Source organism: Pleuronectes platessa, chromosome 13 (genome assembly GCF_947347685.1).
Source record: "Pleuronectes platessa chromosome 13, fPlePla1.1, whole genome shotgun sequence".
In the NCBI taxonomy this organism is placed as follows: Eukaryota; Metazoa; Chordata; class Actinopteri; order Pleuronectiformes; family Pleuronectidae; genus Pleuronectes; species Pleuronectes platessa.
Window position 1 is genome coordinate 825,775 of NC_070638.1, and position 18,254 is coordinate 844,028.

At 42.5% G+C, this 18,254-nt stretch overlaps 2 protein-coding genes across 2 annotated transcripts; both read right to left on the reverse strand.

Moving 5' to 3' along the window:
• Positions 1-920: 920 nt before the first annotated feature.
• LOC128454665 (uncharacterized) lies at positions 921-13,356 on the reverse strand. Its single transcript, XM_053438124.1, has 3 exons — positions 13,220-13,356; positions 12,078-12,189; positions 921-5,197 (listed from the first exon to the last, which is right to left on the reverse strand). The coding sequence occupies exons 1-3, from the start codon at positions 13,328-13,330 to the stop codon at positions 2,268-2,270; spliced, it is 3,153 nt and encodes a 1,050-aa protein (XP_053294099.1). The 5' UTR covers positions 13,331-13,356; the 3' UTR covers positions 921-2,267.
• A 1,872-nt stretch (positions 13,357-15,228) lies between these two features.
• LOC128454454 (uncharacterized) lies at positions 15,229-18,016 on the reverse strand. Its single transcript, XM_053437859.1, has 4 exons — positions 17,866-18,016; positions 16,844-17,496; positions 15,952-16,711; positions 15,229-15,710 (listed from the first exon to the last, which is right to left on the reverse strand). The coding sequence occupies exons 1-4, from the start codon at positions 18,014-18,016 to the stop codon at positions 15,691-15,693; spliced, it is 1,584 nt and encodes a 527-aa protein (XP_053293834.1). The 3' UTR covers positions 15,229-15,690.
• Between the last annotated feature and the right edge of the window lie 238 nt (positions 18,017-18,254).

The window sequence follows — 18,254 nt, forward strand, 5'->3', positions numbered from 1 at the left end:
AATCAATAAAAAGTGGATACCAAATGATTTTCACTCAATTAATTGATGAATCGAATAATTCCTGCAGCATCAATAACCTTAGATTTGTGTGTAGCTTGTTGTGCGTCCATAGTTGTTGAGACCATTCACCTGATTGGATGGAAACCTGATGGAAACGTGGCTGCATGCTCCTTGGTTTGCTGCTTTTTTATACATGTAATTGTATCATATTACAATGACAATAAAGGCTTTCTACTATTTTCTATTGTGAGAAGACTTTCCACCTGTATTATCCACACAACATCAAACTATGACATGTTGATTATCAACCAAAAATGCTCAAATATTACAGGAAGTTGTGATCAGAACCATAACCTACGACAGAATGTCAGAAAACATGTGAAGCATAGAAATGAAAGTTTATCAGACACTCACTTGAGACTCTTCATTTGTAAAAATAATCAAAATAATTCTGGGAAGCTTGTGATCGTCTCAGATCTTTTGTTTCTTTGTTATTTTAATTAACTAATCAATCAATAAGGGAGCAGTGACAGTGATGTACAGCAGCGCCCTCTGCTGGACCTTAAGCTGAACTACTTTAAAATCAACAGTGTATAAAGTGGAGAAGATTTCAAATCGTCAAATCAAAGTTTATTCATACAGCAGGTTTAAAGATATGTATAAAGTAAGTAGAATATTTCAACATTCCTCACGTTCATGTGTGTTGGAAACTACTGTGAATTCATCCCCAGGGGAAATGACACCAAATAATTTGACCTTCATCACAAATAAAGTTTATGTATATATATATATATGGTGACATCACACAACCGCATTAAATCATATGTAATAAACTCTTTCAAAATCCACAAGTCCCAGTTTCAGGATCTTCTTCCGTCCCTCATCGGGGACATGACATCGTGACACATCAGACGACAACATGTGACAACGTGACATTTATTAATCTTCAGGTAATAAATGTCAACAATCACAGGACAATAAAATGTCTGATTTCCTCATAACAGGTGTGAGTGATTACATTTCATTTAGCTGACGCTTTTATCCAAAGATTCACAATAAGTGCATCAACCATGATGTAACAAACCCAAAGCAACAAGAATCAAGAAAGTACAATTTCTTCTAAGAAAGCAAAACTACAAAGTGCTATAAGTAAGTGACATTTAAGTGCTGCTACCTTGTTAGTTTTAAAATGTTATTGAAAGTAAAGTCTGAAGAGTGTGTTTTTAGTTTGCAGCGGAAGGTTTCTAAACTTTCTTCTGTCGATGTGGAGCTGGTTCCAGTGTTTAGGAGCCAGGACAGGAAACAGTCGTGATTTAGATGAGTGTTTAGCAGTGAGGGAGCAACGAGCTGATTGGTCTGGATGAACAGGGAAAGAGAAAGATACCTTATAGATCAGATTTCCGGGCACTTTCACAGTGGCTTCACTTTAGAATATTATTCGTTCATTTTGATCCACTTCTTGTCATACAGACAATGGCGGCCATTTTGCCTAGATGACATTGTCGCGGTGGGAAGTTCAGATGCGGTTCAACAGAATAAAGTCGGAGTTCCGGGATCAAGCTGTAAACTCAGGGAATCTGAGGAATCATTTGTTTCACTAGTTGAAGAGACAACAGACAGTTTGAATCTGTAGCAACCTGCGACCAAGTTTCTAGGTTAAACAACATATTTAGCTGATTAGCTATGATGAGACCGTGAGGTACGATGGGAACATTTGTTTAACCCGGGAAGCAGCGGATAAGTTTGGAATCCTAACGCTTAATGTTGACGTGAACTGTATCAACAGTGAGCGTGATATTTTAGAACGTTACTGACTCAACAAGAATGATTCTACATAGCTAACGTTACCCTGCTAGCTTAATTTCATTAAGGTCATTTTACTTCTGAACAACTTTGTCCAGGTGCATTGATACTTTCATTCAAATTTTAATGTAAGAGAGGAAGTGGTTGACAATTTGAAACTCTACATCAGATTCTTGACAGACCGTATGCACTGTGTTATAGTATATAACATTACATTTTGTTTAGATGACGCTTTTATCCAAAGCGACTTGCAATAAGTGCATCAAGTAGCTAGCGTTTCTAAATGAAAATGTGAATCGGCACATTGGGCTAACATGTGGATAGCTGCATCACACAGAGCGTGTGCCCATTGGTTCATACATGTGGTTCAGCACCTGGAGGACCATCCTCTGTGGTTGCATGTGTAATGCACTTGCAGTGAACACTAGGGGGAAACATCTCATTACTTGCTTCTATGAGCAAGTCTATGTTCTCTGCAATGGATCCCAGAATTGGCTTTTCCATATGTCTCGAAGAATTGTCTTCGTCAAGTTTTTTGTCTGCATTTCATTCAAAGCAGTGAAAAACTTCCTCATGCTTTTTATCCCCATGTTCCAAAACATCTCCTCGAAGTCTCCCTCGTCATCTTCCCCACTCACGCTCTCTGCTGCACACGATTTGTTTTGGGCAAACAACGCTGAGTTATTGAACTTGAAGTGAACCGGTAGTCCTTCTTTGGTTTTCAGACACGGGACATCCGCCTCGTTGATCGCCTCCAGAACTGTTGAAAGTTGGCTGTCTGTAAATGTCACCAGAATCCGGATGTTTTTTGTAACGTCTTTGCCGAAGATGGAGAGAACTGAGTCAAACATGTGTGTCTGTGTTGGTGTGAGTCGTGCTAAAGAAGCTGGAGCTACGAAACACACAGCATCGATTTCACTGATTCCCTCCTCAGCAAAGAAGAGATTACGAAGCTGCTCTACGATCAACTTGTCTTTTTCTATGTCTTCTATATCTTCTGGAATATCCACAATGGTCAGAGAGAAGGGGATTTTAAACCCCTCCTGATGGTTCAGTTTGTACACAGTGACTTGAGGGGTCTGACTCTCAGCTTCTGACCTTGAATGATCCTTGACTATTAATTTAAATCTGAAGTTGTCGTCCCACTCTACACCTACAATGTAGTTGATCATTCCATTTATCAAAGTGGACTTTCCTGATCCAGACTCTCCAAAAAGAATCATGGTGCGATTTCTCTTCATGCTTGTTTTGCCAAAGTTAAACATCCGGCAGCCTCGTATATCAATATCCTCTTCATTCAGTGACAGTTTGTAAACTGACAGGGGCTCAGAACTTATTCTTACGCTCGTACGAGTGAGGAATTCTGTGAGAGGTTTAACATTCTTTGTGCAGACGTTCACAGAGATGCTTTCCTTGCTTCTGCCAGCTCCACCACAGTCACATGTGACCCTGACAACATACTCTGTCTCTGACTGAAGCTCTGATATGATCACCTCTTCAGCTCCTGACATTGTTTGGTTCCACTGGAGATCTTCTGCTTTCCCCACTTTGTCTGCTTGGGCGTACTCCACGATGTAGCTCAGAACGTGGACATCTTGTCCAAGCTCAGCAGGTCTCTGCCAGCTAACGGTTATCTCACTTGAGTTTGGTTCAACTCGAGGTTTTCCAGGAGGGCTGCAGGGCAGAGTTCTAATGGTTCCACTGACCTCGTTGACTGGTCCAACACCTACTGAGGTGACAGCTCTGCATCTGAACACATACTCTGTGTTAGGACTCAGGTCGCTCACTGTGACGTCTCCATCCTTTGACGCTGTCTTCTGTTGCCATCCATCCTCTCCATGGACACAGTACTCAACAGAGTAGGACGTGATGTTCTCGGCTCCAGATCTGGGTGGAGAGATCTTCAGGGTCACACTGTTGTGGTTTATGTCACTTGCTTTCACACTGTCAGGCTTTGAAGGTGGTTCAAAGTTCTCCCTGAGAGAAGTGCTTTCTTTATAAAGGTAGATGCTTGAACCTTTTTGTGTCTCATTTGTCAAACCCGCTATGAGGAACTTTATGTTAATGTTCTCCTTGTTGGCCTCTGCAAAATCACTGAAGAGCTTTGCTTTTTTCCTCATTTCATCAGGAACTTTGTTTGAAAGGTACCACTGCTCCTTCTCTACATCATAGGTCTGTGGATCTTGAGGGACATCAGGTGTTGTGGTTCCCTTTAGGTATTTTGATAAAGCTGAGAGGTACGACTCAGCGTTTCCCAGTGAGGTGAAAACAAAACACAGGACCTGCTCTGCACTGAGAATCTCCTCATCTAGACCATTCTGCGATGAGATGGTCTTTGTGTTTTTCATCATCTTGGTGAAAGACTTTAAAATGGAGATTTCTCTCTCTTTACAGTCCATCCACTCAGTCAGGTTTTTGCTGTTGAACGGAGATGAGTGTCTCTTCTCCAGTATCTCTGCAAGCACAGCCTCCTCTTCACCTCCTCCTCGTATAGATGAAAGTTTCAATGATAAAGTTCGTTGGAATTCTAGTTTGAACACAGAGCACCTTTCTTTAAAACTTCTAAGTTTTTTGCGAATCTGAGGAAACTGCTGTGCTGTTGTTGTTCTCATGGCATCGTTGCATCTCATTTCCAGCTCACTGAAGTCCTCCAGGACTGTCTGTGCTTCCTGAACTAGTCCTACACTTATCTGACGAACAAGTTTAGCAGCAGTAGAATCTAAACTTGTCAATGGCAACAGCCAGACTTTCACTGGAACTGCTTTTTCCCCATTGGATCCCAGTAGTTTTGGCAGGCTTTGATAGACCTGCACGGCATCATGAAAGGACACAGGATTCTTTTCAAGACAAAAGTCTCCGTGGAACTTGCAAGAAAACTTCTCAACATTTTCCTTATCTTTGTATTCCATGTTCAGGGAACCTTCCCCCTCTATAGAGATGCCTGGGATCTTCTTGATCATCATTTTCAAGTTGCCTTGAACGTCCTGATGATCTTCTGTTTCTGACATCTCACGATCAAACACAAAGAAGGCTTGTGCTCCATAAAGAATAGCTGTGACTACATGTGTTGCTATTCCTTTGTCAAAAACATACGGATGTTTCACGTTGCCTCTTCCGAGATGTTTCATGGAAAGTTCCTGGAACTTAGTGGTAGTTTCATACTTCAGTGTTACTCTGGCTTGATTTCTGGATGTCTTGTGATCATTCAGGTATTTGGCCGATCCCCCCACCTCAACCAGTCCACATAAGACACTTGCTTTAAGAGAAGCTTCAACCTTTAGTGCTGAAGATTTATCCTCAATTGATTCAGATGCAACTATCTCAAATTGGCTGTTAGGTTTTGGTCGTTCTCTCGTATCTTTCCCGAGGTCATCGGGGTTCCACAGAGTCATTGCTGCAAACAAAGAAGAAATGTGGTTAAACTACCTTTTATACATAGAAAGACTAAAAGCAACAAGACTCATCATCTTTGTATTTAGAAGCAGGAATAATTTACAATTTACAAAAGTATTCTTCTTTCAACTTTCCCTTAAAAAGATGTCTCTATAAAACAAAAACTAATATTGCTTTTCATGGCCAAAGCTATGCCGCACCCTGGCAGTTGTAGTTCTCTCCTTTTAAGTTAAGACTTTATCAAAGAAACAAGGATTACAGGAGAGTTAATATGTTAATCCTCCGGTGCCATCTACCAAACGCGGATACTGTCGATCATTTACATGACATGCTAACTCTGGAAACCCTTGAGAATAGAGACTAACTGATATGTTGGTTGATTTAAGCTAATGGCTAATTTTCCTATAAGAAACAAGAAACTAAAGATATGTTGGTGTTTGAGATGCTTTATAACTAGTGTTGCTATGGTGTAGTTTTACCACTAGTGCGCAGTTTAACATCATAATTAGAGTTCACAGACACGGTAAATTATTGTTGACACTTTAGGCTCATAGCACTGTTAGCTGGAATAAAACGTATAACATCCAGCTGTAGCTAAATTAGTTAGCCACCTAGTTAGCTATTACCAATGCTTGATAACCAACATCTTCACTTACGATCACATGTTACTTAAAGTAGCTGTCGTATATTCGCTAGATTAAATCATTTTGGCATGGGTATAACACACAATGACATTTTAACATTAATGGCGTCTTGATTCTTAAATTCTCAGACTTTTTAAATACTATCCCATATGTTATTCGTTAGCCCTCTCCCTTTTTGGACTGATCTGTGATTTAGGGAATAATCTCTGACCTGCTAATGAAAAAAGGAAAGAAATAAGGTAAAGACATGAAATAGTCTAGAATAGTTTAATTGTAACGATAAGGTGATTAAATGACATTGTGCAAGATTATGAAAATGGTCCCTCAATTTCTTAACGGTAAGACATGTGTTTATTAATCACTGCGTTACAGTTTGCTGGGCATAGTCAGGAATTGAAAAATCCACTTTTGTAGTGCTTCTACACGTTAGTGTGGGTATCTGGCATGTCTACTGTCCCAAAAACTCTGGAAAAAAACAACTCCCGCGATTTGTTGTGGTTCCTCAATGTAAGAAAGTGCGTCGAATGGGATTACGACCAGAATTGAAGTCACAGTCGGTCTACATGGCATAGCCCCCCCCCCGGAGGCGGAGATCTGGTGGAGGAGGAGACCGGGTTACGTTACGAGCCACAGCACCCTCCTCAGCTCGAGTCGGCGGGTGTTAGCTGGGAAGCTAGCCGAGGGGGGACACTAACCAGCCGTCGAGCGGGGTGAGAGGCGGAGATCTGGCCGAGAAGCAGAGCCTGCGGTCGGGGTAAGTCACATGCCAAAGCCCCCTCCTCAGCTCGGGCTCGCTGGGTGATGTCGTCGGGCTGCTGGACCCATGTCTGCGGCTCGCTTCTGGTGGACCTGTCGGTGTTTGTTTACGGTTAGCAGCAGCCGCCTGACTGATCTCCCCACGGACAGGGGAGCGTTGACGGTGCGTGTCTCGTGTCGCAGTGAGTGTCTTCAACTAGAAAAGCTCCTGTTTCGTTTCGGTAATTGACGGTGACATGTAAGCTAGGTGGCGTTAGCCTCATAGCAATCAGTGCCCGGCTTGCCGGCCGGCGTCGGAGGCAGCGACAGCGGGCAGACGGCTGCTCGGTGATGGGTTGGATCCCGGCTGTACCCGGGCGGCTCACTGCGAGGCTGTCGATGCTCCCGCTGACTTCACACACCTGAGAGCCGGACACGTCTCACCGGCTCCCCACGTCTGCAGGGTATGTCTCATTTTCATCATTGATCATTATCGATCTGTGACAAATCTCCAGCCTGTGTGTCCCCAATGTGTGTCCCGCTACGGTTAGCAGCAGGGAGCTAACGCTAGTTGGCTGTTAGTTTGTGTTTAAAGTTGCATCACTTTCTGGAATGGCTGCTTGTGAACGTATTTACAGCAGTATTGCATTTGGAACCCCGGCCGGGAAGCATCGGGCTGGGAGGTGGGGGGAGAGATCCCATTTCGGGTCCGGAGTGGAGGAACAATGCTCTCGGAGTCGTAGCTTGTGTGTGTGTGTGTGTGAAAACAATGCACTCGGAGGCTAACCCCAGTCGTTGCTTCTGTGTGTGTCGCCAGGTTGAAACAGCAGGAATAACTTAAAACAGCTGTTTGTGGAGCTTTGTTAGAAAATAGCACCGGAACGTGTTCCAGGAACCCCCCCCCCCCCGGTCTCCGTCTGCAGCCGACAGCCTCTCCTGTGATGCCCGGGTGGCGAAGCGGAGGAGAAGGAGGGGGGGAGAGAGCTGCGCCTTATAACTTTTGTGGCCCGTACAGATTTGCTCCACACACCCCGAGCTGCACGAACCGCTGCCGGTCACCATTAGCTCGTTGCCGCCTCCGTCACTCGCTTTAAAATAGACTCATATCCGGGGGTTTTAAGTGCATTTCGCCGCAAAAGTTGCAGCAGTGTTAAGGCTGAATTATAGTCCTGCGACTGCAACCGCGGAAGGCCACGCAGCTGCATCGACGGACTCGTTTTGGTTTATGCTTCACCAACGTGTTGCGCGTGTTGCAACGCAATTCACCGCTAGAACTCTAGGCGGAGTAACGTTTTTTTTCAAAGACAAAACACACAAAGAAGAGACGTCTTCTTCTTCGTCGACTGTTTATTTACATCGCCACTCCGGCTCCTAATAGCCTATTTCTGGCGGACAAATCGGCCAGTCAGTGACGGGTTATACAAATGGTCATATATTCGGATCTCTTCTGCCAAGTGCTCTTCTATTTGGTCCATATTCGTTCTTCTAAATCTTCCGTGATTTCCGCGTATTTTGGGGCATGAAACCGGAAACTAGAGTCCGGACGGGATGTAGTAAGCAGACCAATCACAAGCCTTGCGGGCTGCGTGAGGCTCGCGTCGCTTTGTCGTGTAGTTAGAAAAATTGGCGGATGCACGCAAGCCCGCAGAGGGCACGAAAGGGGCGTGTTGCGTGTCTTGCGCATGCGTGCAACCCGACTATAATTCGGCCTTTAGCCTCCAAAGCTGTAGCCCCTCCACGATCCCTTTGTCTGTGTGTGTGTGTGTGTGTGTGTCTGTGTGTCTGTGGGTATGTTCATCGAAGAAAACTATTTCATGTTCGCTATGTTGCAGGAGGTCGGGATATCCGAGTTACCCCGAACGCAGCACAGCGATGTTGTTAGCAGCCCGGAGCTAAGCCTCCGCTATTTGCTCGGCCTCATGTCCGCACACGGACCGTCAGTCCACGCGGAGGGGAACCCGACAGACCCGGGTCTGGGTGAGGGGTTCCGGGAGTGAGGGCGTGACAACAACCGGACTGAGACGTCGAGAACCGTCAAACCGAACTAGCTCTCAGCGGCTAGCTGGTCTCTCATCGGGGCTTGAGAGTGGAGCAGAGCATATTTTAAGTGTAGATATGTGTGTATACACACATATTAAATGCATGTATTTAAATAATCTACATCTTTATCAGAAGATGTAGTACTTTGAAAATTGTAGCTTCAATGAAGAAACACAACAAACGGATACAGAAATATATGTGTAGGACAGTGACTTAAAATGATTTTAACAACCTTAAATATGCTAAGGGGAGATTTAAGATGTGTGTGCGTGTGTGTCTGTGTGTGTGTGTGTCTGTGTGTGTCGGGGGCGGGGCGGTGAAAGGGGGGGTGGGTTGTTGGTGACAGGGGGGGGCGGGGCGGTGAGAGGGGGGGGCCGGGGCACTCAAAACAGGTCAATCTGAGGAAGGCTGTTTTAAATGATCCTTGTGGTATTTTGACCAAATTTTTTTACAGACAATCATTCAACTGTGGTGAAATGGGCATAATATGTCCCCTTTAAAGAGAAAAATTGGGATAAACCTAATAAAACATGAGCCTCTCTTATTGAGGACGTAATAACACTATGAGCCCCTATTAAGGGGACTAACGAACCATGAGCTGCTCTTATAGCGGACGTTATGAAACAATGAACCTCCTTAGGAGGACTTAATTAATATAACCACTCCTTTTATTTCCTCAACTGGTTCCCACTTTGCCCATGTGCTGTGTTGTGTTTGTGTGTCTCTCTACATGAACTTCCCTCTGCACCTCTCCTCTTTGGAGCAGAAAGGGGGGGGTGTAGAAACGTGAGGGGGGTTTTCACTGTGGATAAGACTCTTGTGAGTCACAGGGACAGAGTCACACAATTTTTAAAAACAATTCTTTAATGGGCTTTAGTTAAAGCTAAAAAGACAATTTGTTATTTGTGGGAAAGCAAGATTGTTCAGACAATATTAGGAAATACAATTGCTTGCTTGATTCCGCTAGATAGGATCTGTCTGTAGTTCTAAAATAATCTTTTACAGCTTGAACTTTTTGTTTCATTTGGTTTTCATTAAATTCGACAATACTTAGTTAAGGGTTTACTTTGGGAACAAATTAAGTTTAATTTTAATTTAACTTTAAATAATGGATAAAGATAATTTTGATAAACGGAGAGAGGTAATTGTTTGCATTGACTAGAGAATGCAAATGTGCTGGTATCAAGAGCCCCAAAAGCTACACTATGGGCTGGTATAAAATAAGAATAACAATAATTTCCTCACTTGGAGTGACACAAACATTGAAAAAATATCTGGAAAATGGCATAAATGCTGGCCTGAAATTGACCAACCATGGACGGTAGAGGGGACTATGAACCCAGACGATATTATAATAATGCAAGAACTTGTGTACACATACAAGGCAGAGCAAAAGAAGGGTGAAAAGGGAGAAAGACACAAAGAAAAGAGGCAAGTGGAGCTTGACATTCTCCAGTTGTTTGAAAATGAGGGACAGAAACAGATCAAAGCTGCAAACGATAAGAGAGATAGAGACGTAGAAAATACAAGACAAACAGAAAGACAAATAACACTGAAGAACCAGGTAGAGGAGTTGCAGACACAGAGGGAAGAGCTGCAGAAAGAAGGCTCCAAACTATCGGGCATGAAAAATACTTTACGTCCAAGAAAACAGTTGACACTCAAGAAAATGTTTCCCGTGGTCGTCCGCGGGCAGAATTTGGAGTATAAGCCTTGGCAGACTACAGATATGTATATGACATAATTGAGAAGTTACCGACTCTTCAAGATGGAGCACATTCTTTGATTTCAAAGTTGGAAGAGATTATGGTGGGAGAACAACTTGCCATGGGAGATATTAAGAGACTCTTGGCTAATGTCCTTGGAGTTCATGCTATGTGATAGATTCTACAGAAAGCTGGACTTAATCAGTCGGTGGGAACTGCTGTGAATGTACATACAGAAGACGTTGCCCCTACCAGTGAGGAGCAAACTGGCAGAGGTGGTTGGTCTTGGAAGCAAACAACAACAAACAAGAACGAGGTCCGCTGAGATTCCTTCATCAACATCAACTTCAACAACGACATCTCGGCTGCATAGAATATACCATATAGCCAATGAAAAAATTTGACTGGGCCTATAGCGTAGCAGCTAATGCTAGCTTGAATGGGTTAAGATCCCTAAGTACGGACTGGGATGCACCTGCAAGTTCAGGCAGGTCACACAATACACAACCTCACTAATACTGTCACATTATTCCACTAACCAGCAGGGGGCAGTACCACATCAAAGTATTCTGCGCTGCACCAAAAGAGCCGGATAGAAGAAGTCTGCCCACGCGTAAACATGGATGAAATGCTGGAATCAACTACACTTTCTATAAACGTAACATATGTCACCAAAGTTTGTTTTATGAGGGAAAACACAATTGATGAGTAACAATGAAAACTGAATCTCAATAGTATGAAGGAGTATCGGGACAAAGTTGAAAGAAAAAAATCAGCAGTTTCATCGTAATATTTCAAGAAAAGAATTTGTAATTTTATGAGAATAAAACCACAATATTAATCTTTGTGTCATGAACATCAGTCGATCAGTTTGTCTCCTGTGTTAAAACGAGGAATGTGCAGCATCTCGTTAAACTTTAAGTTTCACAAAAAACAAAATACTTAAAAGTTTAGCTTCATTCGCTCGACACGATCGTCAGGAACAGATCGTGACTGTCGAGAGAAGAAAGAACCACAGACACAGAGACTGTCTCTTTAGTGGAGGAAGAAATGTTTTGTCGACTGTGACGTTATTGTTGCTCACGTCTGGGTCATGATCATTTCTTCTTCGTGGTTATTTTATTATTTTGTATTTTCTTATCTTTTAAAAAAAATGTATTTGCCTCTATTCTCGTAATATGACAACTTTATTTTCATAACATTGGGTCAATGGATAAATAGAATCTTTATTGATCCAAAGGAAGAATAAGAATATTAAGACTTATACTGTCGTATAATTATGACTTTACTCTTGGCTGAGGGATGGAGTGGTCGTTCTCCAACCAGAAGGTTGACGATTCCATCCTCAGTCTTCCCCATCTGAAGTGTCCTTGGGCAAGATACTGAAGCTAAATGGACCCTGATAGATGTTTCTAAGTTACTGTAATGGAAAAATTAACTAAGTCGAAACCTATGTTGTAGTTGAAAAGTAAGTTTTATGAACTATATCTACATACATATACAACATATCCAAATACGTTATGACCTGAACTGTTTATGACCTGAAAACTGTCAAACCCATTTGATCACTTATTTATCAGCCCCAAACCAGCAGTGCAAATTAAAGGATCTCTGTCATACAACAGAGACCCTTTGATTTGCATTTTTGCATTTTTATTTTGAAATGTGGTTGGACACTCAGTTCCCCATCTAAGTATTGATTTAAAAACACAAAATGGCAGAATACAATCACATCCGGTAACGTGTGAGTCTTTACCAGGGATGAGAGAATCTTGGCGGCAGTCGTACAGCATCCCGAGGCTGAAAGGCCGGCCGAGTGCTGCCATCTCCATCGTTCTGCTGGACTCAGGATTCATTTTCAGTCGAGACTAGAGGAATCAGACAAAACATCCAAACTGTGAGTCGTCCGTCACCTCGTTGAAACACAGACAGGCTTCACTGAAATCATTAAACATAAGATTGACCTTTCCTCAGTTAATATTAACAGACAATTTAAAGAATTCTAACCAGAACCTACAAGGACTCATATGTCAGAACCACCATAAAATAGAAGGTGTTTTTTATTTGGATCAAATGAAACAGACTCATAAATATAGGTCCTCTAAATATGTCTATATATATAATATGTCTATAATTTATTTCATCAAGATCAATCGATTAAACTGTGAAAATGGTCCAAAGTTCGATCCAATAAAACCCAAACACACAAACCAACAGACAGGTGGAGGTTATCAATAAATCACTGGTGTGTTACTACAAATGTGTTGTTTTAAATCACACATTAATTCCGGAGCAGCGAATGAACAATAACAGAGGAATCAGATGATCATCGTTAGCTGATGTGAGAAATCCAAACGAACCTTTAACATATTAATCCAGCAGAACGAGATTAAACCACATTATCTCCTAATGCAGCTGGGATTAGACACATGTGTAAAGAGTAAATTTGTATTTTATTTTTAACGTTTTCATTGAGTTTTAAAAAGTCTAAAATTCAGCAATCTCAAGTTCAAGCACTAATCTGTTACTGCGTCTTAAATAAATTCAAGTCTTAATCTTATGCTTAGTTTGTTGCACGTTTTTAGAAAGAAATGTTTTTGTGTCATGTTGAGTTTGTAATTTTTTTATTTCATTCTTCTTAAAAAGTGTAAAATTGAAACAAGATCTTTTATTTTACATGGAAAACAAATGCAGCTGTGCTAATAAGCTGCAGGGCTTCTTTTCATGTATATATATAGATACACACAATGTATACAGACTAATATTCAGACAATGCAGAACAATAAGTAACAACACAACATAAGTAAAAAAACAAGAAATGAATTATTGAATTTCTCTTGAAGAGAGAGAGAGAGAGAGAGAGAGAGAGAGAGAGAGAGAGAGAGTGTGTGTACTTACAGTGGACAGGAAACTGCTGCTCTGCCTCAGAGCTTCAGTTCCAGTCTTTATATCTTCACCCAGCAAAACACTCCCCAACACGTTTATTTCTGAGCAGCTGACAAGAACCATGGTCTGTATAGAGAGAGAGAGAGAGAGAGAGAGAGAGAGAGAGAGAGAGAGAGAGAGAGAGAGAGAGAGAGAGAGAGAGAGTGTGTGTGTGTACTAGATAATGTCTCTTTCACTTCAGGTGATTCTGATAAACGTCTCATTTATTGTAAGTTGGTTCAGTAAATTGTTTGTGTTTCTATCTTTTGATCAGACGTAGAGATACTGACTGTAAATTTAAATATAATATACTTTGCACTATTGATCAGAGTCGTGTGAGGTTTAATTTCACCTTCGGATTTGCAGGTTTCTGGGAAATGGTGTGACTTCCAGTAAAGACTTCGTCTCTGTGCTCAGGAAAAAAGGAACAAGTAGTTTCAGTTTGAATCAGAAATGAAGAGGAAGCGAAGACAACTCACCTCAACATGCAACGGAACCACAGGAAGTTCTCCGGAGACTTGTTCTCATGAAAATGTGTCAACGTGTGAAGATGTTGACTTTTGATCTGATTAAAAACAGAACCCCCCCCCCCAAGGGCCGGATTCCCCCCCAAAAAACTGAGAAGGGAGGGAGGAGGGGGGAACCAGAGGAGGGAATCCGGTACATGGACAAAGTCTCGGGTGGACGGCCCCGTGGCCGACCAGGGACAGAGAACAAGGGCTCAGGTGAACGGCCCGGAGGCCGGCCAGGGGCAGAGGACAAGTTCTCCAACCTCAGTCCCGGACGTGGGGCAGGAACCGGAGTCGCAGCCACAACAGGGACCAGAATAGGCGCTGCGAGGACCGCCAACGCTGGAACCCAAGCGATGTCCTTTGTCATCGTCAAACTTTTGGTCGTCATTACATTCAAAACAGTGAAAAACCTCCTCAGGCTTTTTATCCCCATGTTCCAAAACATCTCATCGAAGTCTCCCTCGTCAACTTCCCCACTTGCGCTCTCTGCTGCACACGATTTTGGGGAATTTAGAGAAAAACCTGTTAGACTTTATAAACTTATTTTTCTAATAAGATCAAAACTCAACATCTTCACATGTTGACACATTTTCATGAGAACAAGTCTCCAGAGAACTTCCTGTGGTTCCGTTGCATGTTGAAGTGAATTGTCTTTGCTTCCTTTTCCTCTCTGAATCAAACGTAAACTACTTTCAGTTTTTCTATGAGCACAGAGACGAGGTCTTTACTGGAAGTCACACCATTTCCCAGAAACCTGCAAAGCTGAAAGGGAAATTAAACTTCACATGACTCTGATAAATACTGCAAAGTACAAAATTATGGATAAATAACTGATGCAAAGGAAAAAGTTAAAGAAAGTAAATCACTGCTTTAAAATTCCAAACTGTGATTCATTGTAATAATCACATTATATTAAAATTTACAGTCAGTATCTCTACATCTGATCAAAAGATAGAAACACCAAACAATTTGCTGAACCAATTTACAATAAATGAGACTGTTTACCAGAATCACGAGAAGTGAAAGAGACAATATATAGTACACAGACACACACACTCACACACACACAATCACACATGCACGCACGCATCTGCAAGGGCTGCTCACTTGTTTTTCCATGCCCACTGGCATGAAAAAAAAAATGTGTATCTCATAATTATTACTAGTATTTCATTATTATGAGATAGTATCTCATAATTATGACTTAGCATCTCGGTCGTGGTCCACCACCATTATATGACGCCAACGCGAACCAGGATCCGCCATTACCACTACGATCAGCCCACACGATATAGAATCCACCAAACTGGATCCACCATTGCGACCTCTGACACACGATCCACAATCCTAATCCATTAGGGTGACCACCTGCTAATAAGCCCAAGGGGGGACAAGGGGTATGTTTTGGGGGGACAATGGGGGACACTGCCTGGCGCGGCGGGTCCCCCACCTCACGGGCAGACTCACTGACTCACATTTCTAGCACATACCACCTTACATGGTATATTAATAATGCTGTATTCCCCTAAACATGTGCAATTACTGATTAATGCTCTTGAATAGGCCAACCGATGTGTATTTTCTTCTAAATAAAGATTCATAATACTTTGAACATTCAATGAATTGACACACAGATGCACTTCCACTCACGATTTACTTTAGCTATTTAATTTTATTTATTTTTCATTACAATTTATTCACTTTAAATAAATTATAATGTAAAATTATAGGATTAACAGGAATTGTAGTTGCTCAACACCACAGGAACAGTTTAAAAAAAAAAAAGGTCTTGAACTCACGACTCCAGAGGTTCATGGAACGAGAAGGGGGAGGAAGGATGGTGAACTTGCATGTTAGTTAAGGCAGGCGCAGGAAAAAAAACTGTTCAGTGTTCTGGGGACATCTTTAGGACGTTGGGGACACCTTTAGGACTCAAACCTCTTCACCAGCATCTGAATCAAATAAGGAAGAAAGATAAGAGACAGAATTAAAGCAACATTAATTTTTATGATAAGCTTCCAAATGGTTTTCCAGTATAGACAGAGGAGTGCAAACCCATCACCATCACAAGCTGACAACAACACAAAAAGGTGCCAAGATACAATCCTATGCAAAACAATGACATATTTTGACACATTTGCACATCAAACTTCATCTTAGACAAATGGGGTCTTACATAACTAGGTTTCTTACCTTCAGGTTTCTTCTTGAACTTGTATTTCTTGTTGGAGCGTGCAGCATTGAGGAGAACCTTCTCTTTTACTACATAAGTGTAGAAGTCCTTGCAACTGAATGTGAAGTTGCTCTTCACCTGGATTTCTGACTTGATGAGGTTTACCGAACATCTGTTCCTTGTGTCCGTCCAGCATCCTGTCATCAGTGAAAAGACCCTCTCCACTGAAGCATTGGTGATTGGTACACTCAAGAGGAAAGAAGCTAATGCTGTCATGTTTGGTGTGTGTGTGTGCTTGAGTAAGGTGGCCCACTTCTCCCCGACTGGAGCTCCAGACTGCACGATGGCCTGTTGGTGTGGCAGAACGACACAATACTCATCATATAGCGCATCCATGTCCAACTTCTTGCTTAGCTGCAGGACCTCTACAGCTTCACAGAGATGGGAGAAGTTGAATGGGCTGTTCTTTAGTGCCAGGCTAGCCAATTTCTTCTGGTAGTTGGAGTCTGAGAAGTCATAGCGCTGCTCCAGGTAGGTGAGAGAGGACTGGTAGAAGTTGCACATGTCCTCTCTGAGCACAGCGGCCTGTCTGTCTCGAAACTGCTGGAGGAGTACATCCGTCTGGGCCCCAAAGAAACCATCACTCTGTCGTAGCTGTAGATTGGTTTTTAGGGTGAACATCGTATTGTAGAGCTCACAGACAGTCCCATCCTCTTGCTCCAGCGCCAGCACAGTGTCGTGGAAAATCTTCAGCGCATTGCTGAGGAAGGACAGGTAAACCTAAAATACGTAAAGAGAGTCAATGATCCTGTGTGCTGGCACTGTTTGCATTATCATCATTTCTCTAATCCCTGTTTCATGTAATAATACTTAGATGAAAAAAAAAAGTTGAGTGCAATTAAAATGAATTACCTGTAGATCAAGGGGGTTGCCCTCACCATCCTGGTCATCCTTGAACAGCCGCCATAGTGACTTTGGGCACCCGTCCTCTCCCAATGAGAGAAAGTAGGTCTTGATAGGAGCCCAGCTGTCGTGAAGCCTCTTCACTGCAGGCCACAAGCTCAGCCATCTTGTGGGCACATTTCTAAGCAGGGGCTGGTACTCTATCTCCACAAAGGTGTGAATTGACTTAAGTTCCTCAGTGCGTTTGGCAGATGAGGAGAAGTGGCTAAAGGTCTTGTTGACGACATTTTCAATGTCGATATTTAGCCGATCTCCTGCGTGTTTTGCACTGTTGTGAACAATGTGGGCCACACAGTTTGCCTTCAAAAGGCAATTGTTGTTCTCTTTCAGTTTCTGGAAGGCAGAGTTGTATCTCCCGTAATTCACACTAGCATTGTCAGCAGAATACGCAGATATCATGTCTAGTCGCAGTCCGTTTTCCTCCAGCTTGGTGACTATCTGGTTGTGGATTGCGGCAGATGTTTCATCACTGTCATCATAGAAATCTAGGACCTTCGTCTGTACTCCCAAGTCTGGCGTCCAGTAACGCACTGACAGTGGGAAGAGCTTGGTGGTCCCATGATTGGAGGCGTCTGAAGCCACTGAGAAGAATGGCGTGTGGGCTGTGGAGACACACACACAGATGGGGTGAATTTAAAAGAGATTCTCTAAAAACAGATTATTATAAAAAATTCAAGATATATTATCTTTAGAAATATTTATACCTTTCAAAAATTATAGTTGTTTTGTTTGTTTAGTTTGGGAGATAACGAATAGTGAAATGTTGCTCACAATCATGTAAGGATACACAGAGCCTGGTTTCACGAACGCACGGATGAGCAGCATTATGTTAGCTAAGAATGCAATTTCAGTGAACTGAAGGAAAAGTTGACTTTTAACATACAGCAGAAGATGATTAGCTAACATTAGCTAGCTAACGCTACACAAATAGCTAACACACAACAATGTAACATCCATGAACATAACTTTACCTTTGGTTGCCTCTCGTTGCTCATTCAGTGGTCTTCTGAGGACTTTCAAGAAATCTTCGACAGAGGCAGGGCCAAGTACATCCGTGACAATGGCTTCTGCCTTCGTCCGACCACAGGCCGTCCTCTTGGCAATGTCAGAGTCTGGATACATCGTTGGGGCTAGCTTTGTGCCACAATCTCCTGCTCGATATGATGTAGCGTGTTGGACAGTGTGATACACACTGGTCACCTCTGCAGCAGTCACTTTGTCAGCTAGACAGTCGTTTTTAGGTCGGAGGAAAGCATCCATAGATTTGGATGTCTCTTTCTGTTGGACACGTTTCTTGTGAGTGTCCGTGAGTCTGTGTCGTTTAATATCGTATTCCCCTCCATGTCCGATTGAGAAGGAC

Bases quoted from the DNA above. Each gene is read 5' to 3' on its own strand.
- LOC128454665 (XM_053438124.1), bottom strand. From the start codon at position 13,330: ATGGTTCTTGTCAGCTGCTCAGAAATAAACGTGTTGGGGAGTGTTTTG. The intron at 12,190-13,219 runs GTAAGTACACAC...TGATTCCTCTAG, and splicing joins GCAGCAGTTTCCTGTCCACT to TCTCGACTGAAAATGAATCC. The intron at 5,198-12,077 runs GTAAAGACTCAC...CTTTGTTTGCAG, and splicing joins CCAAGATTCTCTCATCCCTG to CAATGACTCTGTGGAACCCC.
- LOC128454454 (XM_053437859.1), bottom strand. From the start codon at position 18,016: ATGTATCCAGACTCTGACATTGCCAAGAGGACGGCCTGTGGTCGGACG. The intron at 17,497-17,865 runs GTAAAGTTATGT...GTGTCTCCACAG, and splicing joins GCAACGAGAGGCAACCAAAG to CCCACACGCCATTCTTCTCA. The intron at 16,712-16,843 runs GTAATTCATTTT...TACGTATTTTAG, and splicing joins GCAACCCCCTTGATCTACAG to GTTTACCTGTCCTTCCTCAG.